The sequence below is a fragment of the Phocoena phocoena genome, chromosome 9, assembly GCF_963924675.1.
Source record: "Phocoena phocoena chromosome 9, mPhoPho1.1, whole genome shotgun sequence".
Lineage (NCBI taxonomy): Eukaryota > Metazoa > Chordata > Mammalia > Artiodactyla > Phocoenidae > Phocoena > Phocoena phocoena.
The window spans coordinates 58382042-58407998 of NC_089227.1; the positions used below are offsets into that span (position 1 = coordinate 58382042).

The following is a 25957-nucleotide window of genomic DNA, read 5'->3' on the forward strand; positions in this document are numbered from 1 at the left end:
CAGACTTGTTTACATACAGTTTTTCATAACACATGTACTTTTGTTTCAAGTTATTACAAAAAAACATTATTCTTTTTGAAAATAAAGTCTTCTGTAAGACATAGCTATGTAGCCTTAGAGTACAGGCCTGTGATTATAACTATTACAGAGTGCTTACTATGTGCTGGGTATTTTGCTAACTACCTTACATGTGTAGTTTCATGTGCTACAGTAACAGTTTGAGGTAGGTACTATGTTATCTGGAAACGGAGGCTCACAATGGTTATGCAGTTGGTATGTGGTGGGACTAGTAACTGCACCCAGATAACCTAGACACTTAACAGTAGAATGCTTTGGGAATAGGTACTGAGTCCCATCCTCTCCAAGTCTTGGGAGAGGAGGAATTCCAAAGTCACCTCTTTATATAGAATGTCAGGGGGTCCTGAGGACAGGATGTTGAGTGGAGAGGTGTCAGGACTCCCGCAGCTTCAGGAGAGTTCCAGGAACCATGAGACTGTAGTACGTACTGCAGAGGTAGAGAGTAGGACAGGAGGATATTTTGAATTTACCCAGATTATTCTCTAGAGGATGCCTTAAGCTTAGGTCAAGGGGGGGGTATGCTAGGGGCTTGGAGTGGGGATACAGCACAGAAGGTTTTGCAGCTTGATCCAGGGCAGAGGGTGCTAGAAAGGTGCTCGATGTAGTTTCTCCAGCTTCCAAGGTAAGAGGACAACTTGTACTCCATCTTTGGAAACACCCCATAGGGCCTGGAGCTTTCTAGAGCAGTACTTGTGTATTTGTATCATAAATGTATTTTCAGGACTCACTGGCACGTAGATTGATCCCCCCCGCCAGGGGCAGAAACACTGGCAAATTGGTTGTTCTGCTCTGTTCTAAGAATATCCTAGCGTCAGAGGGCCCAAATTCAAGTCCTAGCTTTGCTTTTTACTTGTGGTGTGACCTCAGTCATATTATCTTCCCTGTCTGAATCTCAGATTCACCATCTGCAAAATGAGAAAAAAAATACATCCCTCTCATTAATCATTCTAAGTTCCAAATTAAATTAATGTATGGAAAATGGCTTTGTAAACTGTTAAACCCTACAAAGGTTAACGAATGGCTCTTTTTTTTCCACATATGGAAAAAGCCACTGAATGAATGATCTCTTGCTTGAGTGTCCATTTATGTCAGCCCGCTGAGGTCATACGGTGTGGCTTTGAAGTGGAGAAAGTGTGACTGTCAGGTTTAAAAAGAAAGCAGAGAGACTATTTCTCTTGCCTCTCTGCAAGGTAGCAAGCACAGCTGTAAAGGCAATGATTTCATAAAACCTGCAGCACCTTCCTGGGGCAGAAACAGTCAAAATAAGGACAACCGAGAAACCAGACTTGGGAAAGTTGGAGAAATGAAATAAAAACAGACCTGGAGGGCATAAACATCATCTTCAGTTATAAAAAGCATTATTAAAATAAATAGGTTCTTATGTTTCTTTTGTGGTCTTTCTAGAAATTTCCATCTAGTTATTACCTGATCACTTTTATCCTAAGTATATGACGGAAAAACAAAAGCTCTGAAGTTTTTAGCTTGGTACTTCGTGAAAATTGAGAATGATAATATTTCTCCAGATAATGTCATATCTATTATTGGTTATAGTTACTAGGGTTCACTGCTGATTTGGGGAAAGGTTCAATCAGGCTTGAAAGAAAAAAGTGGTTAGGGTGGAGGAAAGACAGCAGGCATCGGGGTTGGCAGATATGTTTGTGTTTGTTTCCTGGCTCCCCTTTTTTCTAGCTGGGTTCCTTGGGGAAGTTATTTACCTCAGAAATTCTCATCTGTAAATTAGAAGAAAATACCTTTTCAGTAAGGTTGTGGTGAAGACTAAATAAATAGCAATAAATCTTTGTAGCCTTTCCTGCCTTCCTTTTGATTTAGCTTTTCATATCGTAAGACCAACATCACTTAATCAGAAAACATTTCCAAACAAGTTTTTCTCCCTCATTCCAAATATGCCCTGAATGGTCTGACTTTTCTTTGTCCAGGATTCTGAGAGCTACCCTAACAGGATGGCTGCATGACGTGTATCTCGTCCATTGACTCCTCCAGAGAATTCTGAAATCCCTAGGTCAAGGCCTTGTAAATCTGGGCTGTGATCTAGGAGAATTAGTGGTCACCGTGGTTCTAGGCATACGAACATGATTAAATATTCCTTGGACATAGACCACTGTATCTGTCAGGGTCCCCACAGCAATAGATGGCACTCTCCCAGGGATAATGAAAGGAAGTGTAGTGAAGGGACTACTTCAGAACTGTGGGCAGGCTAACAGGAGACCTGGAAGGGCGAGGGGGCTAAGGGAAGAACCCACTGGGGAGGGCTTGGCTGTGGGAAAGGGGCTGCCTACCATATGTGGAGACACAATCACTGCCACCCGAACCCCAGCAGAGAGGTAGTGCCAGGAGTGGACCCTTGACCTCTCTCCCTTTCCTCCCTCCAGTTAAGGAGATTTGGGGGCAGTTGGTAAAGGGCAGCCTACTAGGACATGGGATGGGGGTGCAGACAATGGATCTGGAGGGGCAGAGGAAAACCACCCAGAAGAACTGTCTTCTCAGTGAGGCAGGGTCCTTAGGACTGTCTCTGGCATTATGCAGACTGACTCCAGTCCTGGAACCACAGGGCAAGGGCAGCAACACACAAGTACAACCTTTTATTACCCTCTTTTATTTCTTTCTGTCCTTTCACACATCTGGAAAGGAAAAGATTTAATACCACCCAGGTTTGGTTCTGAGAAGTCCTGTCTACTGCTTGCTTGCTTGCATTCTTGGCCACAACTCTGGCAATACGTACTTCAGATATAGCACCTGTTTGCAAGATCTCTTTGAGGATTTATGAAAATGGGTTTCTGCTCCTGGTGATGCTTGCAATTCTTTAGTTTCCTTCTGTAGACAGATGAGGAATTGCTCTTGTGGGGTGATATGAAGTGTATAGAAGTCACCCTAGATCACATCAACAGCCTACCCATTAGCCAGAATTTTCCAACATAGCTAATTTCTTGGGGCTACTGTCTTAAAGCTACTGCAAATGTTCCCTAGGATCAATGGCAGAGAAAAGCCATCATCAGCCTAATGCCCATGTCAAGTTGGCCAGGGCTGCATCCTAGGAAAGAGGTTGGATTAATGAAAGAACATCTCAAGGGCGACAGCAGAAGCAACTTGGAGATATTTGGTCCCTCCAAGAAAAGTAGGGAGTACCAGGCAGTTTTGATTGGCCTGAGGATACTTGAAATTCTGCCACATTAAAAAAAGATTATTCTTCTGGATGGCCCCTAGGATCAGATGAGCCCCGTGACTGCGAGTTACAGGGCGATGGGGTTTAGTTCCCTATGAGGAGGAAGTTCTTAAACAATGAGAGCACATGAAGATGGGCAGGTGGCCTTACAAAGTCATGACATGCTTCTGCAAGGAGCAGTTTAATTCAAAGGTCAGAACTCAAGAAGCTGTGGCAGAGAGTAGATCTGGGCACAGAGCCTGGGAACAGAGTGAGGCGGTGCTCAGTGCCCTGGACAGAAGTCATGAGTTTCTGAGCGGCACAGCTTACCTGCAGAATAGACTTGGAGTCCTGAATTGTTGTGGCAGACAAGCCACGGGCATGCCGTGCTGAGCTCATTTCTGGGATGGAGTTTATCTGTCTCAGGCTGCTTCAAAGGCCTGAGCCGAGACCTAGCTGCTGATGCTGCCCAACATCTTAAAGATGGTGTCTAGTCTGGCACGGGGACAAGGTCACCATCACTGCAGGTCCTGCAACTGCGTCTGGTTGATGAGTTCTTTGGGATGTTGAACAGACTCAAGCATCACATGTGTAGTTGGACAAGATAACCTTGACCTTCCAATTGGATGAGGATGAGAGTAAGCTCTGATTGGGTCTGGGGCTAGAGACAAGGAGAATGGGATCTTATCTGCCTTAGACAAGGGCAGATATGCCCAACCAAGGATCATGGTCAATGTGTTGGGAAGTCACTAGAAGGGGATAGAAGGTGCTAAGAATGATAGTTGAATTCCATTTTCCTGAGTCCTGACTCCTATGGGTAGATTGTCACTCCTGCTTCTGTGCTCTCAGAGTCTTCCTTGAAACTTGGTCAAACTTTTCACATAGACATGTAGTTATCAGCTGCTGTCTGCTTCCCTTGAAGACCACATAACAATAGTTAACATTTATTGAGAGCTTACCATGTGCTAAATGAATTACAGGCAGCTTTTCATTCAGGCTTCGCAACAAGCCAATGAGGTAGTAGCAGTAGTTGTTGTTTTTATTATTATTACTATTTTGTAGATGAGGATACTCCTATTTTGAGCAGAGGGATAGGGAGAGGATGAAACTCATTTCTGTGTTATTCTGAATCTTGACCGCTATGTTATCTCTTGGGGACTTTGTTTTGTTTCCTCTAGATCTCCCCAGTACCTAGGGTTCCAGGCAAGTTAGGCTTCCAGTAAAAATTGGTTTTTGATAAATAAGTGGACAACCCGGCTCCCCTCTGTGCTTGCCACACTGTGTGATTACATACTCTAACAAATATGCATGCAGATTTACTGAATTCTGTTCTATGCTGGTGGAAAAACGTAAAGACAGAATGATGCAGAGAAAATGCTCATTGCAGAAATTAGCTCAGGCAATTAAGTTTTCTGGGTAGTCCTCAAATTATAGCTTGTGTTTAATACATGGAATCAAATAAAAAATTAGGACCTTGATTTTTTTCCTTGTCATATAAACATAACAAGTTTATATATGAATAAAAGTTAATGTCTCTGCCAATGAATGATACAAAAATGCCATACTATTCTTGCTTGTTATTTTTGTCACCATAAAATAAACCATATTTACATGATTATGTAACCATATGCTTTTCAGAAGTTTTAGATTTAGATTTCATAATAGTAATAAGAACTGGCAGTTACATAGCATTTACCATGTGCTGGGCACTGTTCCAAATTGTTTACATGTGTTAACTCCTTTAATCCTCATATACTCTTATATCCATGTGAGGTAAGTGCCATTATTATAAAATATGAGGAAACTGAGGCACAGAGAGGTTAAGTGACTTGTCTAAGGTCACACAGGGAATTAAGGAAAGAAAAAAGATTTGAACCCAGGTGCTCTTAAAGACTACAGAGTACTATGGAGCTGTGATTTATTGAGTAGTCACTGTATGCCTCATTCAATCTTTACCACAACGCTGTGTGGAAAACAATTGTTTTGTCCATTTCACAAATAAAGAAACTAAAATTTAGGGAGGCTTAGAAATTTGCTGAAGATGGAACAGATAGCTGCAAAGGTCGAGGCAGGTTCACAGACCCTTACAGCGTCCTTGCCATCATCACACGCTTTTGGATGTATTCCTTTTATCTTACACTGAGTCTTTGATTTATTTTGTACACAATCAATGTTCATTGTAGCAAGAAAAAGAATATATACATATACAAAAAATGGATCATCTCATTGCCTAGCTGCAACCACTGTAAACCTGTTAATGTTTTGGTATATATCCCTCAAAATTTCCTGTGTATATAAAATCACAACTTAAGATAAAAGCATGATTTGTGAGTTACCAAAGTTTCTTGACTAACTTTCAATGGATAAACTGTCTTTACATTTAAAATAATTACTCAGCTCTGTAAAAACCAAAGCAAAACAAATCTAGTCTATTGAGAAATAAAAATTGTATTTGATGCACTTTCTCCACCCAAATGAAAATGTTCTTCTTTAAAAAAATATTTTTTATTGAGGTAACATTTGTTTATAACACCACATAAATTTCATGTATACGGCATTATATTTTTACTTTTATATACGCTGTAGCGTGCTCACCATTAAATTTTTGGTTTCCATCTGTCACTGCAGAGTTGACCCTCTTTACCCATTTTGCCCTCCCCCTGCCCCTTCCCCACTGGTAACCACTACTCCATTCTCAGTATCTATGTGTTTGTTTTTGCTTGGTTTGGTTTGTTCATTTATTTATTTATTTTTAATATTCCACATACAAGTGAAATCATATGGTATTTGTCTTTCTGCACCTGACTTATTCCGCTTAGCATTAATACCCTCAAGGTCCATCCATGTTATTGCAAATGGCAAGATTTCCTCTTTTTTATGACTGAGTAATATTCCACTGTGTGTGTTTATGTATGGATGTATGTATCTACGTGTATATATATATATATGTTTGCATATGTATATATCAGTGTGTATGTATATGTATGCATCTATATATCTATATCTATTGATCAGTCTATATCTATCTATATATATCTCACATCTTTATCCATATATCCATTGACACTTAGCTTGTTTCCATATGTTAGCTATTGTAAGTAATGCTGCAATGAGCATGGGCATGCATATATATTTTTGAATTAGTGTTTTCATATTCTTTGGGTAAGTACCCAGAAGTGGAGCTTTTGGTAGTTCTATTCTTAATTTTTTGTTTTCCATGGTGGCTGCACCAATTTACATTCCCACCAACAGTGTCTAAGGGTTCCCTTTTCTCCACATACTTGCCAACACTTGTATTTCTTGCCTTTTCGATAATAGTCATTCTAACAGGTATGAGGTGGTATCTCATTGTGGTTTTGATTTGCATTTCCCTAATAATTAGTGGTGCTAAACATCTTTTCATGTGCCTGTTGGCCATTTGTATGTCTTCTTTGGAAAAATATCTATTCAACACGGACAATTTTTTAATTGGGTTGTTTTTTTGTTGTTGAGTCGTATGATGTTGTAATATGTTTTGAATATTAACCCCGTATCAGATATATGATTTTCAAATATCTTCTCCCATTCAGTAGGTTGTCTTTTCATTTTATTGATAGTGTCCTTTGCTGTGCAGATGCTTTTTAGTTTGATGTAGCCCCATTTGTTTATTTTTGCTTCAAAAATATTCTTTTAACTACTAAATCCAAAATATGGTATTTAACAGTCAAAGCAAAAAAAAAAAAAATAGTACTTGATATTGTCCTAAATTTAGTTATAGGGGATTGAAAAGGCTTCAGTGTCTTGTTTGAAAGGCAAATCAGTGTCTCTTCTGATAGAAAAAAAGTATTGTTACTATATCTAATAAGTATTGTATATTCACTATACACCAGAAATTGTTCTCTCTCTATTCTGTATATAGGTTCTCTCTCTATTCTGTATATAGGTTCTCTCCATATATAATAAAAATATTATATATTTATATTATATATATAAATAAATCTTCAAAATAAGCCTAGGAAATAGTTTTATCTCCATTTATAGATGAGCAAACATGCCCAGAGAAGTTGAGTTACCTCCCAAGGTCACACAGCCATGGTTTGAAACCAGGCAGTGTGACTTTAAGCTAGAGCTAAAGTGGTGACTGAGAGAATTAATCCCAAGGTCAGTGTTTAGACTCTCTTACTGTCGGCCTGTGTTAGTTATGTCACAGGGATTGTTTCTTACTTTGGGGGAAGTCTAAATACTTATTTATGCATGATATAGGCTGTGTTGTTTAATTCATGAGAAAGTGAGCATCTGCCTTGTGTTCCAGCCTCTGTCCTAATCCTGGGATGTCTTTAACCCTCACAACAACCCCAAAGTAAAGTTATTATGATCCTTGTGTTTTATATGAGGACTGAGGAACGGAAAAGTTAACTGTTCCAAGTCCCTTTCTCTCCAGCCTGGAATTCTTTAGTGCTTTTCTTTTTTTTTTTTTTTTTTTTTTGCGGTACGCGGGCCTCTCACTGCTGTGGCCTCTCCAGTTGCGGAACACAGGCTCCGGACGCACAGGCTCAGTGGCCATGGCTTACGGGCCCAGCCGCTCCACGGCATGTGGGATCTTCCCAGACCGGGGCATGAACCTGTGTCCCCTGCATCGGCAGGCGGACTCTCAACCACTGCGCCACCAGGGAAGCCCTAGTGCTTTTCTTTACTCAGAATAAATCCTCCTCTTGGATGATTTGAGGCCTGCCTGCTCCTCAGTGACCCTTGACCCCTTTCTCTCTTGCCCACCACACTGCAGTCTCACCAGTCCCCTTTTAGTCCCTCAGACACCCCAGCTCTTTGCTTCTGGGGTCTTCTGTGCCTGGTTCATTTGCATAGTTGAGCTCATTTGCATATTTCAAACAGCTCATTTGCCTAGTTCAGGCCTTAGCCAACCTCTCCCTTAAATACGTTCCCTTGTCCACCTTTTTCTCTATCACATTGCCCTATATATATCTTGCAATGGACTTTCCAAAATGTGCAGTTGTTTTTCTTGGTCATTTACTTGATTTGTGTGCCAGTGGTTTTTGCTTACTTTCTTTTTTGTTCTCCGTGAGAACAGGGACCTCATCTGTCTCCTGCTCTCACCTAACGAGGTCCTCCAGAGACATTTGCTGGAAGACTGACAAGTCTTCTGGAGGCAGACAGGGGACATGAGGGAAGAGAGTGACTCTTCAGCCACCTTAAAACCTGAACCCTGCACTGGGCTTGGGTGAGTGAAGATCTGTGCTGGAAGCAGCCAGCCCTGGGACAGGAATCTGGGGTCATCCGATGAGTGAAGACAGAGGCCACTATCCACCGTCTGGAAAGGCCCTGTGCCTGGCTTATTTGTCCAGATGTTCTTGGGAGTGTCTCATTGTCACCTTTGGGTCCATGACCCTGGCCTGTGGCAGGGGAGCCTCACTCGTACTTTGAAGATTTCTGATGAGTGCTGTGGGGTGTGCCTTGAAGTGGCTTGTGTGCACTGTTGAATTTGGCTCCCGACAGCCTCATTTTTTAAGGGACTCTCTGAAGCCTGGTTTTGTTGTTTGTTTTGCTTTCCTTTTCTTACCTTAGCTCACTGAATCGCCTGGTTCAGGGGACATGTAGACACCAGGTTGACCCCCTGTCCGGCCCTGACACTGAGCAATTTCTCTCATTCTGAGAAGTCTGCAGGACGTTGGGCGGCTGGGGGATGAGGCTCCGTGGAGAGAAGCTCTCTCTTATGCTACTCCTTTTTGAGCTGTCTTTGAGTGATAGTAGCGGGAGAAGTCTTGCAGCGATGGTTTGGATGTGAGCACTGGTCTGTGTAGGAAAACTTGAGAATCAATGAGCTTGGACTTCAGGGTGCATATTGGCGAATCCTGACCTCAGTTTCCGCGGGCGTTGACGGGTAACTATTGGTTTCCAGTGAGAGAGGGGAGCCTTAATCTCACCATGTGTGGGATGTGCCCCGTGGGGCTGTGTTTTGTAGGCAGTGAAGTTAAGGCTTGCCCAGAAAAATAACATGTTTTCCTTGCCTGGTGCTTGAGCTGTTTGCCCAGTGGCTGGCTGATTAGCGGTTTGGGAAGAAAGGAGACATTGGTTAACTTGGGTGTCCGGAGGATTTTTGTGTGTGTGTGTTTGTGTAAGTGGTTGTTTCTGTTTCTTTGGAAATAGTAGAGGACAGATGAAGAAATAACGATGATATTACTACTTTCAACTTGTGTTCAATTCCTTGAAGCATCTTACAAACATTAGCTTGATGTCATTATTTAAATAATCCCATCACGTCAAGAGTGCCAGAAATCCTTTAATGTGGGGATCACAAAGGTGGATAGGAAAACTGAAGGTTTTGGAAATGACTGAGAATTTTGCCATTCTAACTCATATTTGAATGGCTTTATCCGGCTGTGTTCCCTACAGAGGCACTTAGTGGAGAAGATAAATCAAAGCTGTATCTAATCAAGGCTTTCTTTCAGCCTTGACGGAAAATGCTTTTCTGAGATTAAAAATGGCTGACACATAGGATGTGGTGGTACATGGAAGAGATAGTTTCACTAAATAAAATTTTCACTACTCCCAAGCATTAAAAAAAAACCCTCAAAATTTGCCAGGCTTTCCATACGTACAGACCTTTCTGCATTGGGAGGGTGATCTGCTTTGAGGCACAGAGGTCTTCGGCTAATCATCTTGGACAACCCGGTGCCCTGGGTTAGGAAATGTTGCTGTTATTGAGATGTGAACTCCCCATTTGCCCAAGTGGTCTTATTGACCAGATCTTTGATTTGTGCTGTGACTTGCTTTTTTCACAGCTAAACTCTTACTGCCTTATTCAAAGTATTTTTATTAAATACCACATGTGATATTTTGGGAATGAAAAGGAGAGAGAAGAAAAGAAAAAAATAGGGAAGAGTAAGAATAAGAATAAGCAGTAAGATGATAAAGGATAATATAACTTGCTAAAGAAAATTTAATAACAAAAGGAAGATTCAATTTCTTTTTTGGTAGCCCAAGTGGAGAGTGGATGTAAACAAATGTCATAATCTGTATTAGTCTTATTTCTTTTTTTCAGACTTTATTTTATCACATATATAAACATATATATGTATATATTGATATATACATAAAATCAATATTTTAAATATGATCAAAATTTCTGTGTCTGTTTTACATCAACTGCATTTTTTTTAACCTTTTGACCCCCCCTTTACCCGTTAGTCTTATATTAGTCTTATTAATCTGTATTAGTCTTATTTCTAATGACTCCAGGTGAGCCTAGAAGTACCCACTGATAAGAAGGCACTGAGTTTCTCAGTTTATCCCAGGTGACTCCCAAACTCCACTTTTTTCCTACCATCAGTGAGACTGGAGTCTGGATGGTAAGGACAGCGTGGCCAAGCTGTCGGGGTGGACTTGCCTAGCAAAGAGCTTTCCCTTCATTTCTGTGGTTGGAAGCAATGTTCCAGGAAGGTAAACAAATTCATGTGCCTTTCCAGCTCTGGCTCCTCCTAGCCCAGGGCGAGGTGTCTGATGCTCCCTGGCTTGCTCAGCCAGCAATAGCCAAATTTATCCCAGGGTCAAGTGACCCATTACCCAAGCTTATATGTCAGCTGGTATGTCACAGAGCTAGGGTTTGAACACAGACCAGACTCCAAAGCATTTCTTGACATCGCATCTCAATTAGAAGACAAAGAAAATAATTCTACTTGGGAGCCTACGAGTAAAAAGCTGGTAAATAAGGTTTGGCTTGGTAATTGCTAGATTATCAGAGAAGCCTAGAAGATCAGGATCTCTTTAAAGATCATCCTCTCCAACATCTTTCAGAATCTTTAATCTTTCTGCACAGGATGTCAAATGTAGACATAACTCTTTGCACTATCCAGTACTTCAGCAATTCTGTGTGCTTACTAGAAGGTGACTGATAAAAACAGTAACCAACATTTCACAGCACTTTACAGTTTATGTAGTTCTTTTTAAAGCACATTTGTTCACCCAATACCCCCAGAGGCGGATGATGCCAATATTGTCTGTAGTCTCTTTTTATAGTGAGAAAAGTAATGTTCAAAGAGGTTAAGTAATTTGCCCAAGATCACACACTAGTAAGTAAGGGAGCTGAGATTCAATTATTGATTTTCTAACATAAAATCTGGTCCCCTGGCCACAGCGTTAAGCTTGTTGCAAATAATGTAGTCTTATTTATCAGAATTAAAAGTAAAATAAAGCCTAAATTAAAACAAACATAAAAACCTTACTTCTAGTACAATTAAAAGATCGCTTCAAGGTGTGTGTGTGTGTTTGTTCCTTGAATTGATAGCTGATCGTGAGAAATGTTTAGCTGTGAAAGGAGATTATGTGGTATTTGACGTAGTTAATAAAACAGGCTTGCTTTCTCATGGCCCCTGATCTCTCATAGCACTTTGCTAAAACTACTTTATGGCCTTTGAAATTCTACCTTCCACCATAGACATCTGTACATGCCTCACCTCCCTACTGGATGGTCACTGCTCAAAGGGCAGGGGCTATTTTTATGAACCTTCCTGTTCCTAGCATGGAGCTTAATGCTTGGTAGGTGCCCGGTGACTGTGTGAGGAAGGAATGAATGGATGAGACCAGTGTCCTCGGTTTCTGATCCTGTCCCAGTGCATGCCGAGGTTGAATCACTTTGGAACAAGTTCTGGGCGACAGGTAATCAATCACTGTCCACAGGTCACTCTCCCTGAAGCTGCCCCTGAACAGTGCCCTATGAAGATCCTAGAATTGGCTTGTTGAACAGCTGTAATTCACCCATGTGGGCTTGGGGGCTCTTTGCTTCCCCTTTACCCAGCCTTTCAATGGAAATGTCTGACCGGCCTCCTTCCAGATCCCCTCTGGGTGCTTCGTGCCCCTGCCTGCTTTCACTTTTCCTCTCGGAAGAGTCCAGGTTCAGGGTATTTCCTAGGGCCTGACCTCCACCTCCTGAGTAGAGAGACCACAGTCAAGCTGAGGGAAAGGTCCTAGGTTTGGGGGAGCAGGGACATTCAAAAAAGTCCCTTTCCCTTTCCGTGCTGATTGGGAGTGTTGACTGAAAAATGGAGCTGTTGTCTGGGGGCCGAGCCCTGGGGAGAGAAGGAGCTGGCCCCTCGTTTGTTTGTTAATAGCTAGGACCTTTTGATGAATTGGAGTCTGGTACAGTGTAACCTCTCGTGGGTGGTGGTTCAAGGAAAAGGCCTTTTCTTTCTGTGTCCTTTTTTCCAGTATGTTTCAGTGGGTTTATAGGCTTTAGTGAGTGGCTCTTTTGTTTAATAGGAAGTTGAGAAAGACACGAAGGACTTTTCTAGTCTGTGGAAACGACTTAGTGATTCTCAGAAATACATCTGATTTCTGCACTTTTAAAATACAAGCTTAATGATCCTTAACTGTGGTGAACTTGGGCTGCGAGGCAGACCCGGGTTTTCCTCTTATACCTCCTTGGAGCTCAGTAGCCTCCTCTGGGTTACGTTTAGGACTAGGTATCGGTTTTGAGACTTGAGCTAGTTTATGGAGATGAAATAATCTCTGTAATGTGTGTCACGCATACACACTGCAGCCTATCAATTAGAAAACTTAGGCCGAAAGGGAAAAAATATTAAATGTGTGTGTGTATATATATATATATATATATATATATATGTATTTGTGTGTGTGTGTGTGTATGTATATATGCCTATTAGTAAGTTTTTGCCCTATTAATAAGTTTTGAAGTTGGTTAGGGTTAGGGGGCCAGTGTTCCCCTAATAAGTATCCTATGAGCTGATGACTGATGGTACCAGTAACATAAAAACAATTTGAAATCTTGTGACATTCTCCGCTTAAATTTTAAAAGGAAAAGAAAACCAAAATCAAACAAAGCATGGTCCTTTTGGTGACACTGTCCTCAGCAATAATATAAAATTAACAAGGCAATTATCAGGAGTGAAAGGGCATCTGAACAAGAGCCGTTTCCACCTTGGGCCAAGGCTTTCTTTCGCTACCATTGCGTCAGCACCGCTTAGAACGTTGTGGTAAGTGAACTGGAGAGTGGGGCTGTAGGTAGCCAAACGAGGTAATTCACTTAAAAAAGTCTACTCTAGTTTACTCATCTGTCTCCACTATGGATTGAAAGCGTATGCTTACGCTTAGTTAAATTTTGGCAACAGTCCCCAGCCCTCCTTCACATTGAAAGGGAATGATAATTTCACATACTTTTTTGAATATTCATAAAGTTTTTATTGGCATTGAATCTAGCCTCATCCTAGGCTTAACTTTGCCTGCGTTTTCCAGAGCTGTGTGCAAAGTATAAAGAGGTGGGTATGTGTTTAGTCTCTTATTTTCATTTCCTCTGCTGTATGCTGACTTTGTTTTCATTGTCTCACTCTTACTATTTTCTTACTCTTATCTGCTTTTTACCCCTAAACCAGTGGGCAGTGGGACTAATACTATGATTATTCTTGCAAAATCTGCACTATTGGCTGTTGGGTCGGGAAACTTTGGTGTTGCACAGGGCTGCCCATTCTGCACGTCATGGAATATTTCGTACCCCTGACCCCACCTATTAAATGACAGTGGTGACTCCCAGAAACAGTGGCAACTAAAAACTGGTTTCACATATTTCCAAATCCTCTTGCTGGGCCATGCAAGGAAATTGTGCCTTCTCTAGGAAAGCCGATGAAAATGTGCCTTTTGCTAGTATTTAAGATATATATACTTTTTTTTTTTGATTTCTTTTTGGGGGCTGCATTGGGGCTTCGTTGCTGCACGCGGGCTTTCTCTAGTAGTGGCGAGAGGGGGCTACTCTTCATTGCGGTGCGTGGGCTTCTCATTGCGGTAGCTTCTCTTGCTGTGGAGCGTGGGCTCTAGGTGTGCGGGCTTCAGTAGTTGTGGCGCGTGGGCTCTAGAGCGCAGGCTCAGTAGTTGTGGCTCGCAGGCTCTAGAGCACAGGCTCAGTAGTTGTGGTGCACGGGCTTAGTTGCTCCGTGGCATGTGGGATCTTCCCGGACCAGGGCTCAAACCTGTGTCCCCTGCATTGGCAGGCGGATTCTTAACCACTGTGCCACCAGGGGAGTCCCTGCTAGTATTTACAGAGGGAACTTTATTAGAATGATGACAGAATCTTCAGATGACTTAAGATTTTTACCTTAACGTGGCCTTTAAGTGACCTGCTAGTACTGTCAAATGTTCACATGCTTGACATTTGACGCATAGTGCGGTAGGAATCTGAATCAAGTCTTTGAATGTATTTTTACCCTTGTATTCAACTGACACGGTGAGATGGGGCAAGTTCTGAACACAACTGCTGGCTACTTTAGATAGGACTTGAGAATGCCTAGCTTTCTTCTGGAGTAAAAGATAAAAAACACTCAGTTTGATACCATCATTCTCAAATGTCTTTTACTAGTAAGTCAGTGATGGTAATCATAAGATTTAATACTAAGATGAAATAGCCTCTTACCAGGCCTTGCAGAGAGCAGAGAGGTCTGGCATGATCACCACTGTGTTTCATACACAGTGTCACATTTTGTAGCTCTGATTCATGCACAAGAAGGAAACTTCTCAGATGTTTTGTTAAAGATTACTTCAGCCCATACCTCACATGGACCAAACATATATTGTTGCCGGAGACGCAAGGATACTTGTATAGAATAAAGATACCAAGAAAACAGTTCTAGCCAATAAAAATCATTTGAATGTGTGAAAAGCAAGCCAAGACTAGAAAGTCGTAATTTTTCAGAATATTCAAAAATATTCTTTTTACATGAAAACAGTTTAAAAACCAAATGCACTCAAAATGTCTTAAAAAGTATCCAGAGGCAAAGTGGTCCCATTTGGGAGCGGGTTACAATTTTAAAGTCAAATTTTACTATAGTAGAGCAAAAAAGGGAAAGAAAGAACTTTTTCTTTCTTCTGCTAAGTTATTCAATTTCTAAAGGCAAGCTGCTTTTGACCAGAATGAAGAATATACCTGGTTTTGCATTTAATTTCTTTGCTATCATAGTTTTTCCTCTCAGGGTTTCACAGGGCAATTATTTTAAATTGCAGTGGAAGACTTTCTGGAAAGGTACAGATGACAAGGTCAACTGAACCCCTGGTCACCTCTTATTCCACTTTTTTTTTTTCTTTTCTCATCAGTTTGTTCGTATTGGGAGTAGGTCAAAGGAAGTGTTTGCTTTTCAGCCTGTCTTCTGAGGTTGGGTTCAGTCTCATTAGAAACAAGCCAAGTAATTTTGTTACATTCAATATTTCCTTCAAAACCTGAGAATCTCTAAGCTAGTGTTTTGTTAAGCACATGCGTGTCAAATAAACTTTTCATTGAAATGAGGTGTGTCCTGCCAAAAATGTATTGTGCAAGGTGGAAACAGGAAGAGGAACACAGACTTAGACATACGGCCTTGGGCACAGACACATACCCTGCAGAGACTAATATGTTGCACCTCTAAGGTCCAGCACTGTTGCTTAACAAGTATGTTCTGAACTTCTGAACCCATAGGTAGGAAAGCTGTGAGACAGTATTGTGTGAAACATAAGTAGAAATTAGCCAGTAACTTTGAAAAGGGGGCTCATATCCAAAGAAACATACGGAAAACTTAACACAAAAACAAAAAAAAAAAAGAGAGAGAGAAGACAGAGGAACCTAACATATGAAAACCCAATCCCACTGGAATGTTTTTTCATACACAGTATAAACGCCACATAAATAAAACCACAAACCTCTGCTAAAGTACACGAGAGGACGTGAGCCCCCAGCACTCTCTCCTGTGAGGGCCGGGAAGTAAGGCCCTGTGAGTTTCCAGAGACAAAAGCTCTTTGGAAATCCTTCCTCCTGGGAACCATGGGCCTGGTTCGAAGGGACATTTGCACAGTCCCTTAAGCGTGATGCAGCCTGTGAAACAAACCTAAAGAGGTCTGTGATTCAGGCTGTGGGACTCTGAACTTTGGGGATACCAGTGAACGGTGGACATCTTTTAAGGACAATGATATTCTGGTTTGAACGGGATGGCAATGTTTAGCTGCAAGTGGGCTGGGTAAAGCTGAGGACTCCCAGGGAAGAGTTCTGGCTGTAAACTGCCCAGCAAGACACCCCCATTCTCGCCAAGTTCTGTTGAAATTTTCGCTGAGAAGGTAGAGTCCCACCCTTGGTCTTGTTCCCTGTATAAATCTCTAGTTTGAAAACTTTGCAGCATTCAAGGCGTTTCAAGCTTGAGGGCTGAAATGTCACTTTAAAAGCAGGGTTAAAAAGGTCACACAGCTGCAAATAATAATAGCCCAATGAAATTCAGATTCTAGCTGCAGCCCACTTCAAGAATAACACTGAAACAGGAAACAAGCCTACTAGATCTTTTTACCAGTAAAGCTAGTAAGAGCACATCTGATAAAATGAGTGTCTGTATGTGTGTGTGTGTGAGAGAGAGACAGACAGACAAAGAGAGACAAAGACATACATAACAAGACAAAGACACAGAGAAACAGACATATAAAAAGAGAGACATAGAGTTTTCAAGAGAGAAGATACACACAGAGAAACAAAGACACAGAGAGACACAGATGCAGAGATGGATACTAAGACCCACTCACAAAATAATTGATTTTCTTGGACTGAGATTCAAGGGTGTTTATTTTTCTGTTTGAAGTTACGATATTAAAATAATTCTAAAGAATTTTAAAATAATTTAAAAATTATTTTTAAAATAATACCTCTGTAAATGGTCCTATTTACCATGTTTTACTAAAATGGCTCTGTATCACACATGAGCAAATAAAATAGTGAAAGGTACCATATCCTTCAGATTAAATATATAATTCCTTTCCAATAGCTAGCCACGTGTTGGGAGAATGACCCTGCACCCTGGCTTTTAAGGTAGAATCAGGCATCTTAGAATAAAATACTTTAATGTGTCCTTTTGCTGAATTTGTGTTGGGTTATTATTGAGTGTGGCTCTTTGCGTTTCTGACCAAGACATTGAGAGAAATATTTGGTGTTTTTTTTTTTTTTTCAGAGACATGAAGTACAAATTGGCTATACCCTTAACTAATTTAGATAATAAACAATCTTTCCTTCCAGAAACAAAGTAAGATGATCTGGAATCTCACACAGTGTGATGAACTCAAGATGTTTGTCGGCTAACCTTGGCATTTTAGGAAGGACCTGTTTCCTCTTCTAGAACCCTTTCTGCAGTCTAGTAAGCTCAACAGGGTAGCGAAGATCTGCTTAACAGGAGTCCTGCCAAGAAGACTCATTCCACGCTCATTGTAGGGCAGTAAAGGCTGACAGAGGTTGTTAACATCGCTATTAAAATGCAAGCCCCCTTTCAGATCTCTAAAGCATTCATGTCCAGATTAACAATACCAGAGCTGATGAGGCTATCAATATTATTATTAGTGCTCATTTATATATACAGTTGTGGCTTTGAAGTTCCCAGAACTTTTGGTGTTGATAAAAGTGCATGCCAGATTTTCAGATTAAAACAACATTTTTAGCGTCTTACTATTCCAAATCGCATATCACTGTACGAATGTGTTTGCTCTTGTGGGGGAAATTTGGGCCATTACACTGAGATCGGAGTTTGCTGTTAACTAAGAATCGGTAATGACTTACTATGATTTAGATGGGGAAGCATCACTGTTGGCTGATTCTAGCAAAGCAGATGATGTAGGTTTTTTTCCCTTTGGGCTCAGTTGTTGCTCTTAAGTTGAAAATACATATTTACAGTATTTTGTGTAGACTATCCAAGTTTTTTGTAGCATTTGTTTTTTGCAGTGTTTGCCCTTCATGAAGTAGTAATTCCAAGTATATACCTAAATGCCTGGCAAAGCATTTGAATGGATTGCATCAGCCATTGTGGAAGATTTCCCATTTTAGACCAGGAGGAATTTGTAGGGTCAAACGCTAAACAATGAAAGAGATTCTTGCTCATTGAGAGGCCAGCTGAATCCAGTGGCAGTTTAGTTTGAATTGTAAATCAAACCTGTCATCTCCTTGTCGACTACGAAAAACCTCTACTCGCTTTATACACCATTAGGGTTTGTTATTAGGGTTTTGTATTGTTTTCCAAAACTCTGAAGGGAGATTAGACTCTTGAGGCATTTGTTCTAAGTGAACATTGAAGCTAAACTTTGGAAAAGGAGGAACAAAAAATGATACTATTTGTAAATAAACTCTTAAATGATTAGACAGCTCCCTCCACAATTATTACTGTATTTAACCAAAGATATGGGGTCACTGGATGTTACTCAGAGGGCCCTCTCTGGGTGCCATAAACAGTCCACACGTGGTTAATAGACTGGACTCCAGTGGTTTCAGCATCTGTGACAATATTAACAGACTGAATTCATAATGAATTAATACATTTACATGTGAAATTTAATGAAAACTAGACTGTTGTTTTCGCCAAAAGCAACTTTGACTTTTTTCCATTAAACCTGGTGAGATTTCTTCTCTGGTCATAACTGGGAACAGGTGGAATTATTGGCCTGCACAAACTCTTGCCTTGCTGAAAACTTGGCTGTGGGCCGAAAAGTTTGAGGACCACTGCCTTAGGAGTAGGAAAAAAGCAAGCTGTTTGAGACGGTTTATTGTGGTGATTCAGGATTCATTATCCATCCCACAAATATTTATTGAACGCCTACTATGGCAGCTCTGTGCAGTGCAGCCTGGGGTATGGCGGTTGCCAAGCAAAACCTGGTTCATTAAACATCCCAGCTAGTAAAACAACTGAATGGGAAATGAGAAGATGAGGCCTGACCTCTGAGGACCAAATGCAGAACAGCCTGGCTAAAATCATGTCTGAGTAATTTGCCCCCCATGTGATGGATGATAAAAGAATATACACAGGGCTTTAGTAGAAGTCTGCTTGAGAGAATAATTATTACAATATGTGCTAGAAAAGAACCATAATAATAGACCATAAAAAGAGATCATGGCTCTTGACTAATACATCAGACCAGATCATACTGGTTGATAAAAGTAATGAAGCCTGTGTGGTAGAGTGGTACTATTTAGTAAAACTATCTCCAGCACCCACACAGGAGGAATGAACAAGGGTGTGCTGTTTATAGAGGGCTAAATGTGGGAACGCAGAGCATCAAAATAAAGCAGTTGAGGTTCACACATATATATACACCCACTCAGACCTTATTCATCACTTAAAACGTATTTTATTTTAGCAACTGCCATTTTACCTTAGGCCACTTATTCCAATAGTATGTTGCCAAAACATTTGGTCCGTGGGATTCATAGCATACAGTAAATTGATACAGATTCATATATGTTTTAATAATAAAATAATACAATGACTGGTAACTCAGTTGAACATAATGAACTGAACTCTAAACTATTTGTAGGCAGACTCAGTAGTTGTCTAATTGATCCTCTTCCTCTAAGTGTGGCGTCCAGACTTTGAAGGCTCAATAAGACAGTGTAAATCTATATGACTGAAAATTTTTTTCTGACTGAACGTTGTTCAGTCTCCTATCACTAGCATCATAGAATTCCATGATATTTGCTGCAGTTCGTATGCAAATTACAACCAATAATTAAGATAAGGTAGCTCGTGTTGGGGGTAAGCAGAATTGATAAACTATTACCATTAAGGGCCTGAATTTATGGGAAAAGTCAGCATTTTGGTGGACTCAGGTTTGGGATAGAGTTGTGACTATGGTAGAAGAATACTTCCTCCTCATACTGATGTGGCAAGGCTTGGTCAGTCTCTTTCTTCACTTTGGCTTATTAATGAATCCCCTTTAAACTGCAGCAGTAGCACTTCCAATCTTGACCACTTCTGTCGGTTGGACATTAATTTAATTATTATCACGAATTACTTCTTTCAGATGTAGACCATACATGTATTTATATGGAACTTTCTTTGAACATTCCCATTTTACCATCATGTAATCTTAATATTGGTTAATAATATGACTAATATTGGCATTCTTTGTTACTTTAGCAACCCAAATTGTTAAATGATGTCCAAGAAAGACTTACTTTATAGCAACATCTCTATTATACAGGAGGAATAGTTAATATTAGAGTGAGGTTTCAGTAACACTTGTCCACAAAACCTCCCCCCACCTCCAGACACACACACTTAAATACCTTTAAGACCTTTCTCCATAATTTGGAAATGGCTCCCTAACTGACTGGTGTGATACAGGAATGAAGGAGTTGAAGATTGATATTCATACCCCCATTTAAAGGAGGGGAAATTGAGGCATGAAGCAGTTTAGTGACCTGGTAATGGTCAGACAGATCATGGACGCAGAGACAGAAAAGTTCCAGGGAAGTGTTTTAAAAAGTTTACTAGAAAAACAAGGCATATTTAATATTGATGAATAACCCAGTTACTATGCTGTTTGTTCTATCTTGGATCAAAATCATTTTCTCAGCTTTAAAGTCACCCTTTATCTGGAGGCTTAGAAGTAAGTCATCAGCATTCACAGCGGGGAGGAGGGATGCTCTATGATAAGTGATGGCAAAATCACATGAATAACGAGATGTGAGAAGTCATTTTAGTTGCTCATGACTTTCCTCAGACAAGGGCAAGTGGAAAACTTCGGAAGATACTTGTATTTTTTTCCTCCTTCTTCTAAATATAATAGAGTAAAAAAGTTTAACCAATATGTCTGATACAGGAAAACTGTAAAATTATTCGACATTACTGCCTTGATATGTGACTAGTCATTCCAAATGGAGAGTGAAAAGGGCATTACTTAGTGAAACTTGAGGAATAGTGATGTGAAGAGAGTTTACATTTTAAAATTTGTTTTTAATATCTGACTAGGAGTGTTATCTAAGGCAAGTGTTTTCATTTTGTGTTTCAGAAAAGTGAAAGTATGCCTCTATTTCCCAAAGAATATATGTGGATATATTAGTGTTTGGGGGAAGGCTGTAATGACGTACAAATTAGAATTGTTGTTTTTTTTTTTTTTTTTGCAAGATGATAAAGTTTTCTTGGATGAAGGGTAACTATTCCATGAGTGAAGCAGAGTTTTCTCTTTCAAGGGTGAAGGTGACTTAAGACTCCTTTGGAATAACCTACAAGTAGAATTTTAAGGAAGCACAGGACTTCCTTTCTTCAGAGACGAAACAGTAGATTTTAGTTCTATAATGAAGCCGTGTCCTACCAGCAGCACATGGAGCTTATGTAAACTCAGTTCCAAAACTGGCAAAAAGAAAAGTATGATTTAGAAAACTATTTAAATTGTGGAACTTCAATTGTAGAGTACATCTTATGATATTTAAAAAAAAATTTTATGTTACTGTATAGATTAGTAACTACACAATCATATATATTGTACTTTTATCGGTTTGGGGGAAGATTTGCAAAGATATTTGGTTACGCTCAATTTTTGCCTAATGAACTTACCTTAGAACGTAACCCCTGCATAAGAAAAGACCATACTATAGTTTAACATATGTCTGAGATCACAACATAAGGTTTCTCCCTGCAAAGCTACCTTATTCCAGACAACTTATCTAGATCAGAGGGGCAGTCGCCTTAATCTGATTTTAATTTCAAATCAGCCTGTAAAACCAAATTAATGAAATATTTAAGGTAATGCTTTTTGCATTTGCTGATTTCTCGTCACCTCTGTACAACTTGGATAGCTTTTGTTGAGGCATCATCAAATGCCTGAGGTGAAAGAGAATTTAAGACCGTGGCTCACTGCCAGGGTCATTTGCTAAGCTGGCTGTAGGGCTACCTTGCGTCCCTTGTTCATACTGAATCTCAGTGGGGTGATCATGGGAGAATCATTTGACCTGATGCTCAGGATTGGTCCTCACACTGATAATTGCCCAGTAACTACCCTTCTCTTGCTCTTTGCCCTGCACAGGTGGGGTTTTACCTGATAATAACACCCACCAGGCAGAATTTCTGCTGCAATAGACATTGTTTTTGGTTGCATTTTTTCTCCAAAGTGCAGTAAATATGCACTCAAGAAAACACAGTGGGAACTTGGACTGCAGGGAGCCTGATAAACTTCAGCAAGGCAGGACCTGTTGTTCATGTTTATGTTTTTCTCATTTAATTTGGGAATTGGCATAGGAGGGGGCTCTGAGCCATTGACTTTCTCAGGTAGAAGCAGGAGATATTCATGAATTTCTGTTTTCCTTCCTCTCTCCCCCTGACCCTTCAGATTTATGAGGAATCCAAGATGAATTTGGAGCAGGAGAGGCCGTTTGTCTGCAGTGCCCCAGGCTGCTCCCAGGTGAGTGTAGGGGGGTCCTCCACTCTGGTCTGCAGGGGATGCAGTACCTTCCCCACAGTGAGGCAACTCTCACTTGGCGGTCATGCCTGTTGTTGGCTTTTCTTCTTCACCAAGATATTCTCAAAGTCCCCCTCACCATCATCTTCACCGTCATCATCACCATCATCATCATCATCATTTTCCACTTTGACTAGTTTGAACTACTTCCCTCACAGCCTCTGAACTACATCAGTGTTGGCCATTTCCATCCATAACTTTCCCCTGGAAGCGAGCCAGCCGCATCCTGCCCACCAGATGTTCAGGATTGTTATTTCAGACAGGGGGAAAGAGGGTGCTCTTTTTGACAATAGCCACTTGAATTCTGGGCCTTTGGATTACTGGTGAAACAGCTCACCATCAGAGACTGAATTCGATTTTGTTTTGTTTTCCCGTTTGAGTAAAATAAACCCCCTATGACTCATCTAGAACCCATAGTTTTTCCATTTATCTAAACTTTGAGAGAGGAAGTTGGCCTGCTATGCTGGGTTAACCCTCTTTTAGCCTCTGATGGCTGCCATCAAGTGGATTAGATGTGAGGCTTACATGAGGTACTGTGTGTGGAGTGTTTAGTAAAGGACCTGCACGTTGTGCTCAATTGACGCCCACTGTTGCTATGGTGACTTCTGCTACTATTGTACTAGAACCCATCCCTTTGAAAGAAACTGGAAACATCCATCATCTAAAATCAGAATTTGACATTTTTCCTTTGGAACAGGATGGTGACTTTTTCTACACTTGACCCTTTGGATATCTCCAAGTTCCAGTCATTGGAAAATGACCACACATGGTGCTCTCATGCCAAGCTCTTCATTTTATGGGATAAAGGACAAGCTTAGAACTCAGAGCACAGGCATGTGGGTCGTTATGCTCTCTTTCTCTGAAGTGCCCAGTAGTTTCAGGTGGAATCAAGCCCCACGCTCTTGCCTGTCTATGTTGTGGGATTGGCAGCACAGCGCAGAGCAATGTCTGGGAGTCAGTGAGAGGTGATGTCCATGAAGGACCCTTTTCATTGTATCTCCCCAGAGAGTTTGAGGAGGGTCCTGGAAGCTTCCTGGAGGGAATATGTCATGGAAACATGAAATGTTATTGCCTCGCGATGCCGCTGTTGACATCAGCCACCAGCTGAGAAACCAGCCTCCTTTGCTTGTGTTCTAGTAGATTCTCCAGGGGCTTTTATATGAATGTTGGTTTTTACCTAATAAATCAGGAAAGCAGTAGAGAATATTATTTTGAATTTCAACTATATTTTGGCAAGCTGGTTTTGGAGGTCCTTTTGAAATAGGAAACACTGGGAAGACACAGATAGGTTGAAGTACTGGGAAAAGTTCTGCTAGACCAGGACTCTCCATTGTGAATGCAGAGAATTGTCTTATCTAAGTTAAAACTGATTTCCACTTAGTTTCCTTAAGGGGGAGTCTCAATAGCCAGAAAGAATCCAATAACTTGAGCAGTTTGCTTTGCTTTGGCTGTAAAAATGTGACGTTAAGTTTTATTCAATTTGAGTCACTCAGCACATTTTTGAGGGGCCTGCTCTGTGCATAAAACACATGTATCCCTGCCTTCACGGAACTTCTAGCCTAGGCATTACACGTGGAACCACATGAGCAATTCATCAGTTAATTAATGAATTGCAATTTTCCATGAAGGAAGAGCACAGGTCACCCTGAAGACCATCCTAGGGGGATTTACTTTACTTGGGGAGGATAATGGGGGTGTCTCTGTGGAAGGGGCATTTAAGGGAAAGGGATCCTCAAGACACTTAGCAAAGGCCAGAGAGGGTTCATGGCAAGTTAGGGTTCCAGGAGAGTCCAGGATTGTGAATGATGGTAGAGGAGAGCCCTTAAGAAAGGGGTATTTAGCCGCATCCAGCATTTGGATAAGTCAGAGAGAAAAGAAGTGCACAGAGGACATTGGACTGTGTGGCAGAATTTCCCAAGCTTGGCACTACCAATATTTGGGGCTGAGTAATTCTTTGTTGTGTATGTGTGGGGGGCTCCCCTGTGCATTATAGGATGCTTAGCAGCATCCCTGACCTCTATCTGTTAGATCCCAGTAGCGCTCCCCAGTTGCGAAAACCAGATTTCCAGGCATTACTAAATGTCCCCTTGGGGGCCAAATTGCCCCCGGTTGAGAGTGACTGCCCAGTGACTTGCATTTTGGCTTTAGCCTTGTTTCTTTCTGGATCCCTTCCCTTTTGGGAATCACCTACTTCTAAGTGATGCTCCCCCATTCTATTTTAGGTATTGCTCTAAGCCATCTTTTCTCCTTTTTGGAATCAGGCAGGGTATAAATAAATAAATGCTACAGACGTGTGGTCACTGGTGTCAGGCGCTGCTAGAGCTGGCACAGCGAGAGGCCTGAGCAGGGGCTGTTGGGTTTGGCAGTTGGCTGTTTGCCGGCGACCTATGAGAGAGGAGTCGGGGTGGGGGCCAGATTGAGTGAGTGGGTAGTGAGGAAGTGGAGGTAGCCAGCATAGAGGAGCCTTTCAAGAGTGCTAGGGAGTGACGGGAAGCAGAGTGATATAATGGTAGCCTGAGAAGGAAGCAGCTTGAGAAAAGGTTTTTGTTTTTTTTTTAACATCTCTATTGGAGTAAAATTGCTTCACAGTGGTGTGTTAGTTTCTGCTTTATAACAAAGTGAATCAGCTATACATATACATATATCAAGTCAAGGCTCCCCAGGCTGGATTTAGTCAAGGGCAAGGAGGAGTGCGCATGCTGGCTTGAAGGACCACAGCTGGAGTGCCCTTCCCCAGACTACAGGGGTGTAGAGGATCCTGTGGAGCGGGGAGGGGGGGGGCGATGCTCACTCCTCAGAGACAGGAGGGAATGGAAATAGGACCTATGGAGTTAATGTAAATTCTGAGATGGAGGTGATAATAAATGTTGAAGGGATGCATTTCAAATGACCTTGAACTTCAGTGAAGGAGCAGGTCATTTCCTTGAGAAGGCTGGGTGAACTGAGGAAAGGTTTGGAGAAACATGAGACTTGAGAATTTACATAGTTTCTTGGTTTTAAGGTAAAATTCCAAGCCTCTTCCTTCAACCCCCACTAAATTTAAATGTAAAGATATATCTAAAACTTGATGTCTCTATTTAATGTGGAAGTGTTTCTTTTTCTTGATAAGCTATTATAAAAACATGAGCATCTTTCAATTGAAGAGATGTGGTTGGCCAGTGATTCCAAGGGTCTCCTGGTGGGGTGTTAGGGAATCAGTCCATCGTGGCATTTACTTGAGCGATGTTCCATAGCCTGGGACCTGCATGGAGAAGAAAGGATGGCTGGGAATTGGAAAGGGGAGTAAATATGAATTATCAGTGCTTGCGCTGTGTTGGAGGTGATGGATGGATTCCCCTCCCACCGCCTTTTACCCTCATTGGAAAGAACCTTTGCTCTATTAGGAATGGCCTATAATACCTGGGAGGTTTTTTTTTTTTTTTGTGTGTGTGTGTGTGTGTGTGTGTGTGTTACGGCTCCTTATAAGTTAGCTTTGTCCCAAAAGTGAGGAGAAACAAGCTT

The 25957-nt window shown here is 41.1% G+C and overlaps 1 protein-coding gene across 1 annotated transcript in view; it reads left to right on the forward strand.

The window, feature by feature from the left end:
* The first annotated feature begins 22333 nt into the window (after window positions 1–22333).
* CREB5 (cAMP responsive element binding protein 5) overlaps window positions 22334–25957 on the forward strand; it is a 334186-nt gene continuing 330562 nt past the window's right edge. Inside the window, exon 1 of the mRNA XM_065883854.1 lies at window positions 22334–22399. Within this exon, the coding sequence (XP_065739926.1) occupies window positions 22346–22399 (54 nt within the window). The 5' untranslated portion in view covers window positions 22334–22345. The remainder of the gene's footprint in view (window positions 22400–25957) is intronic.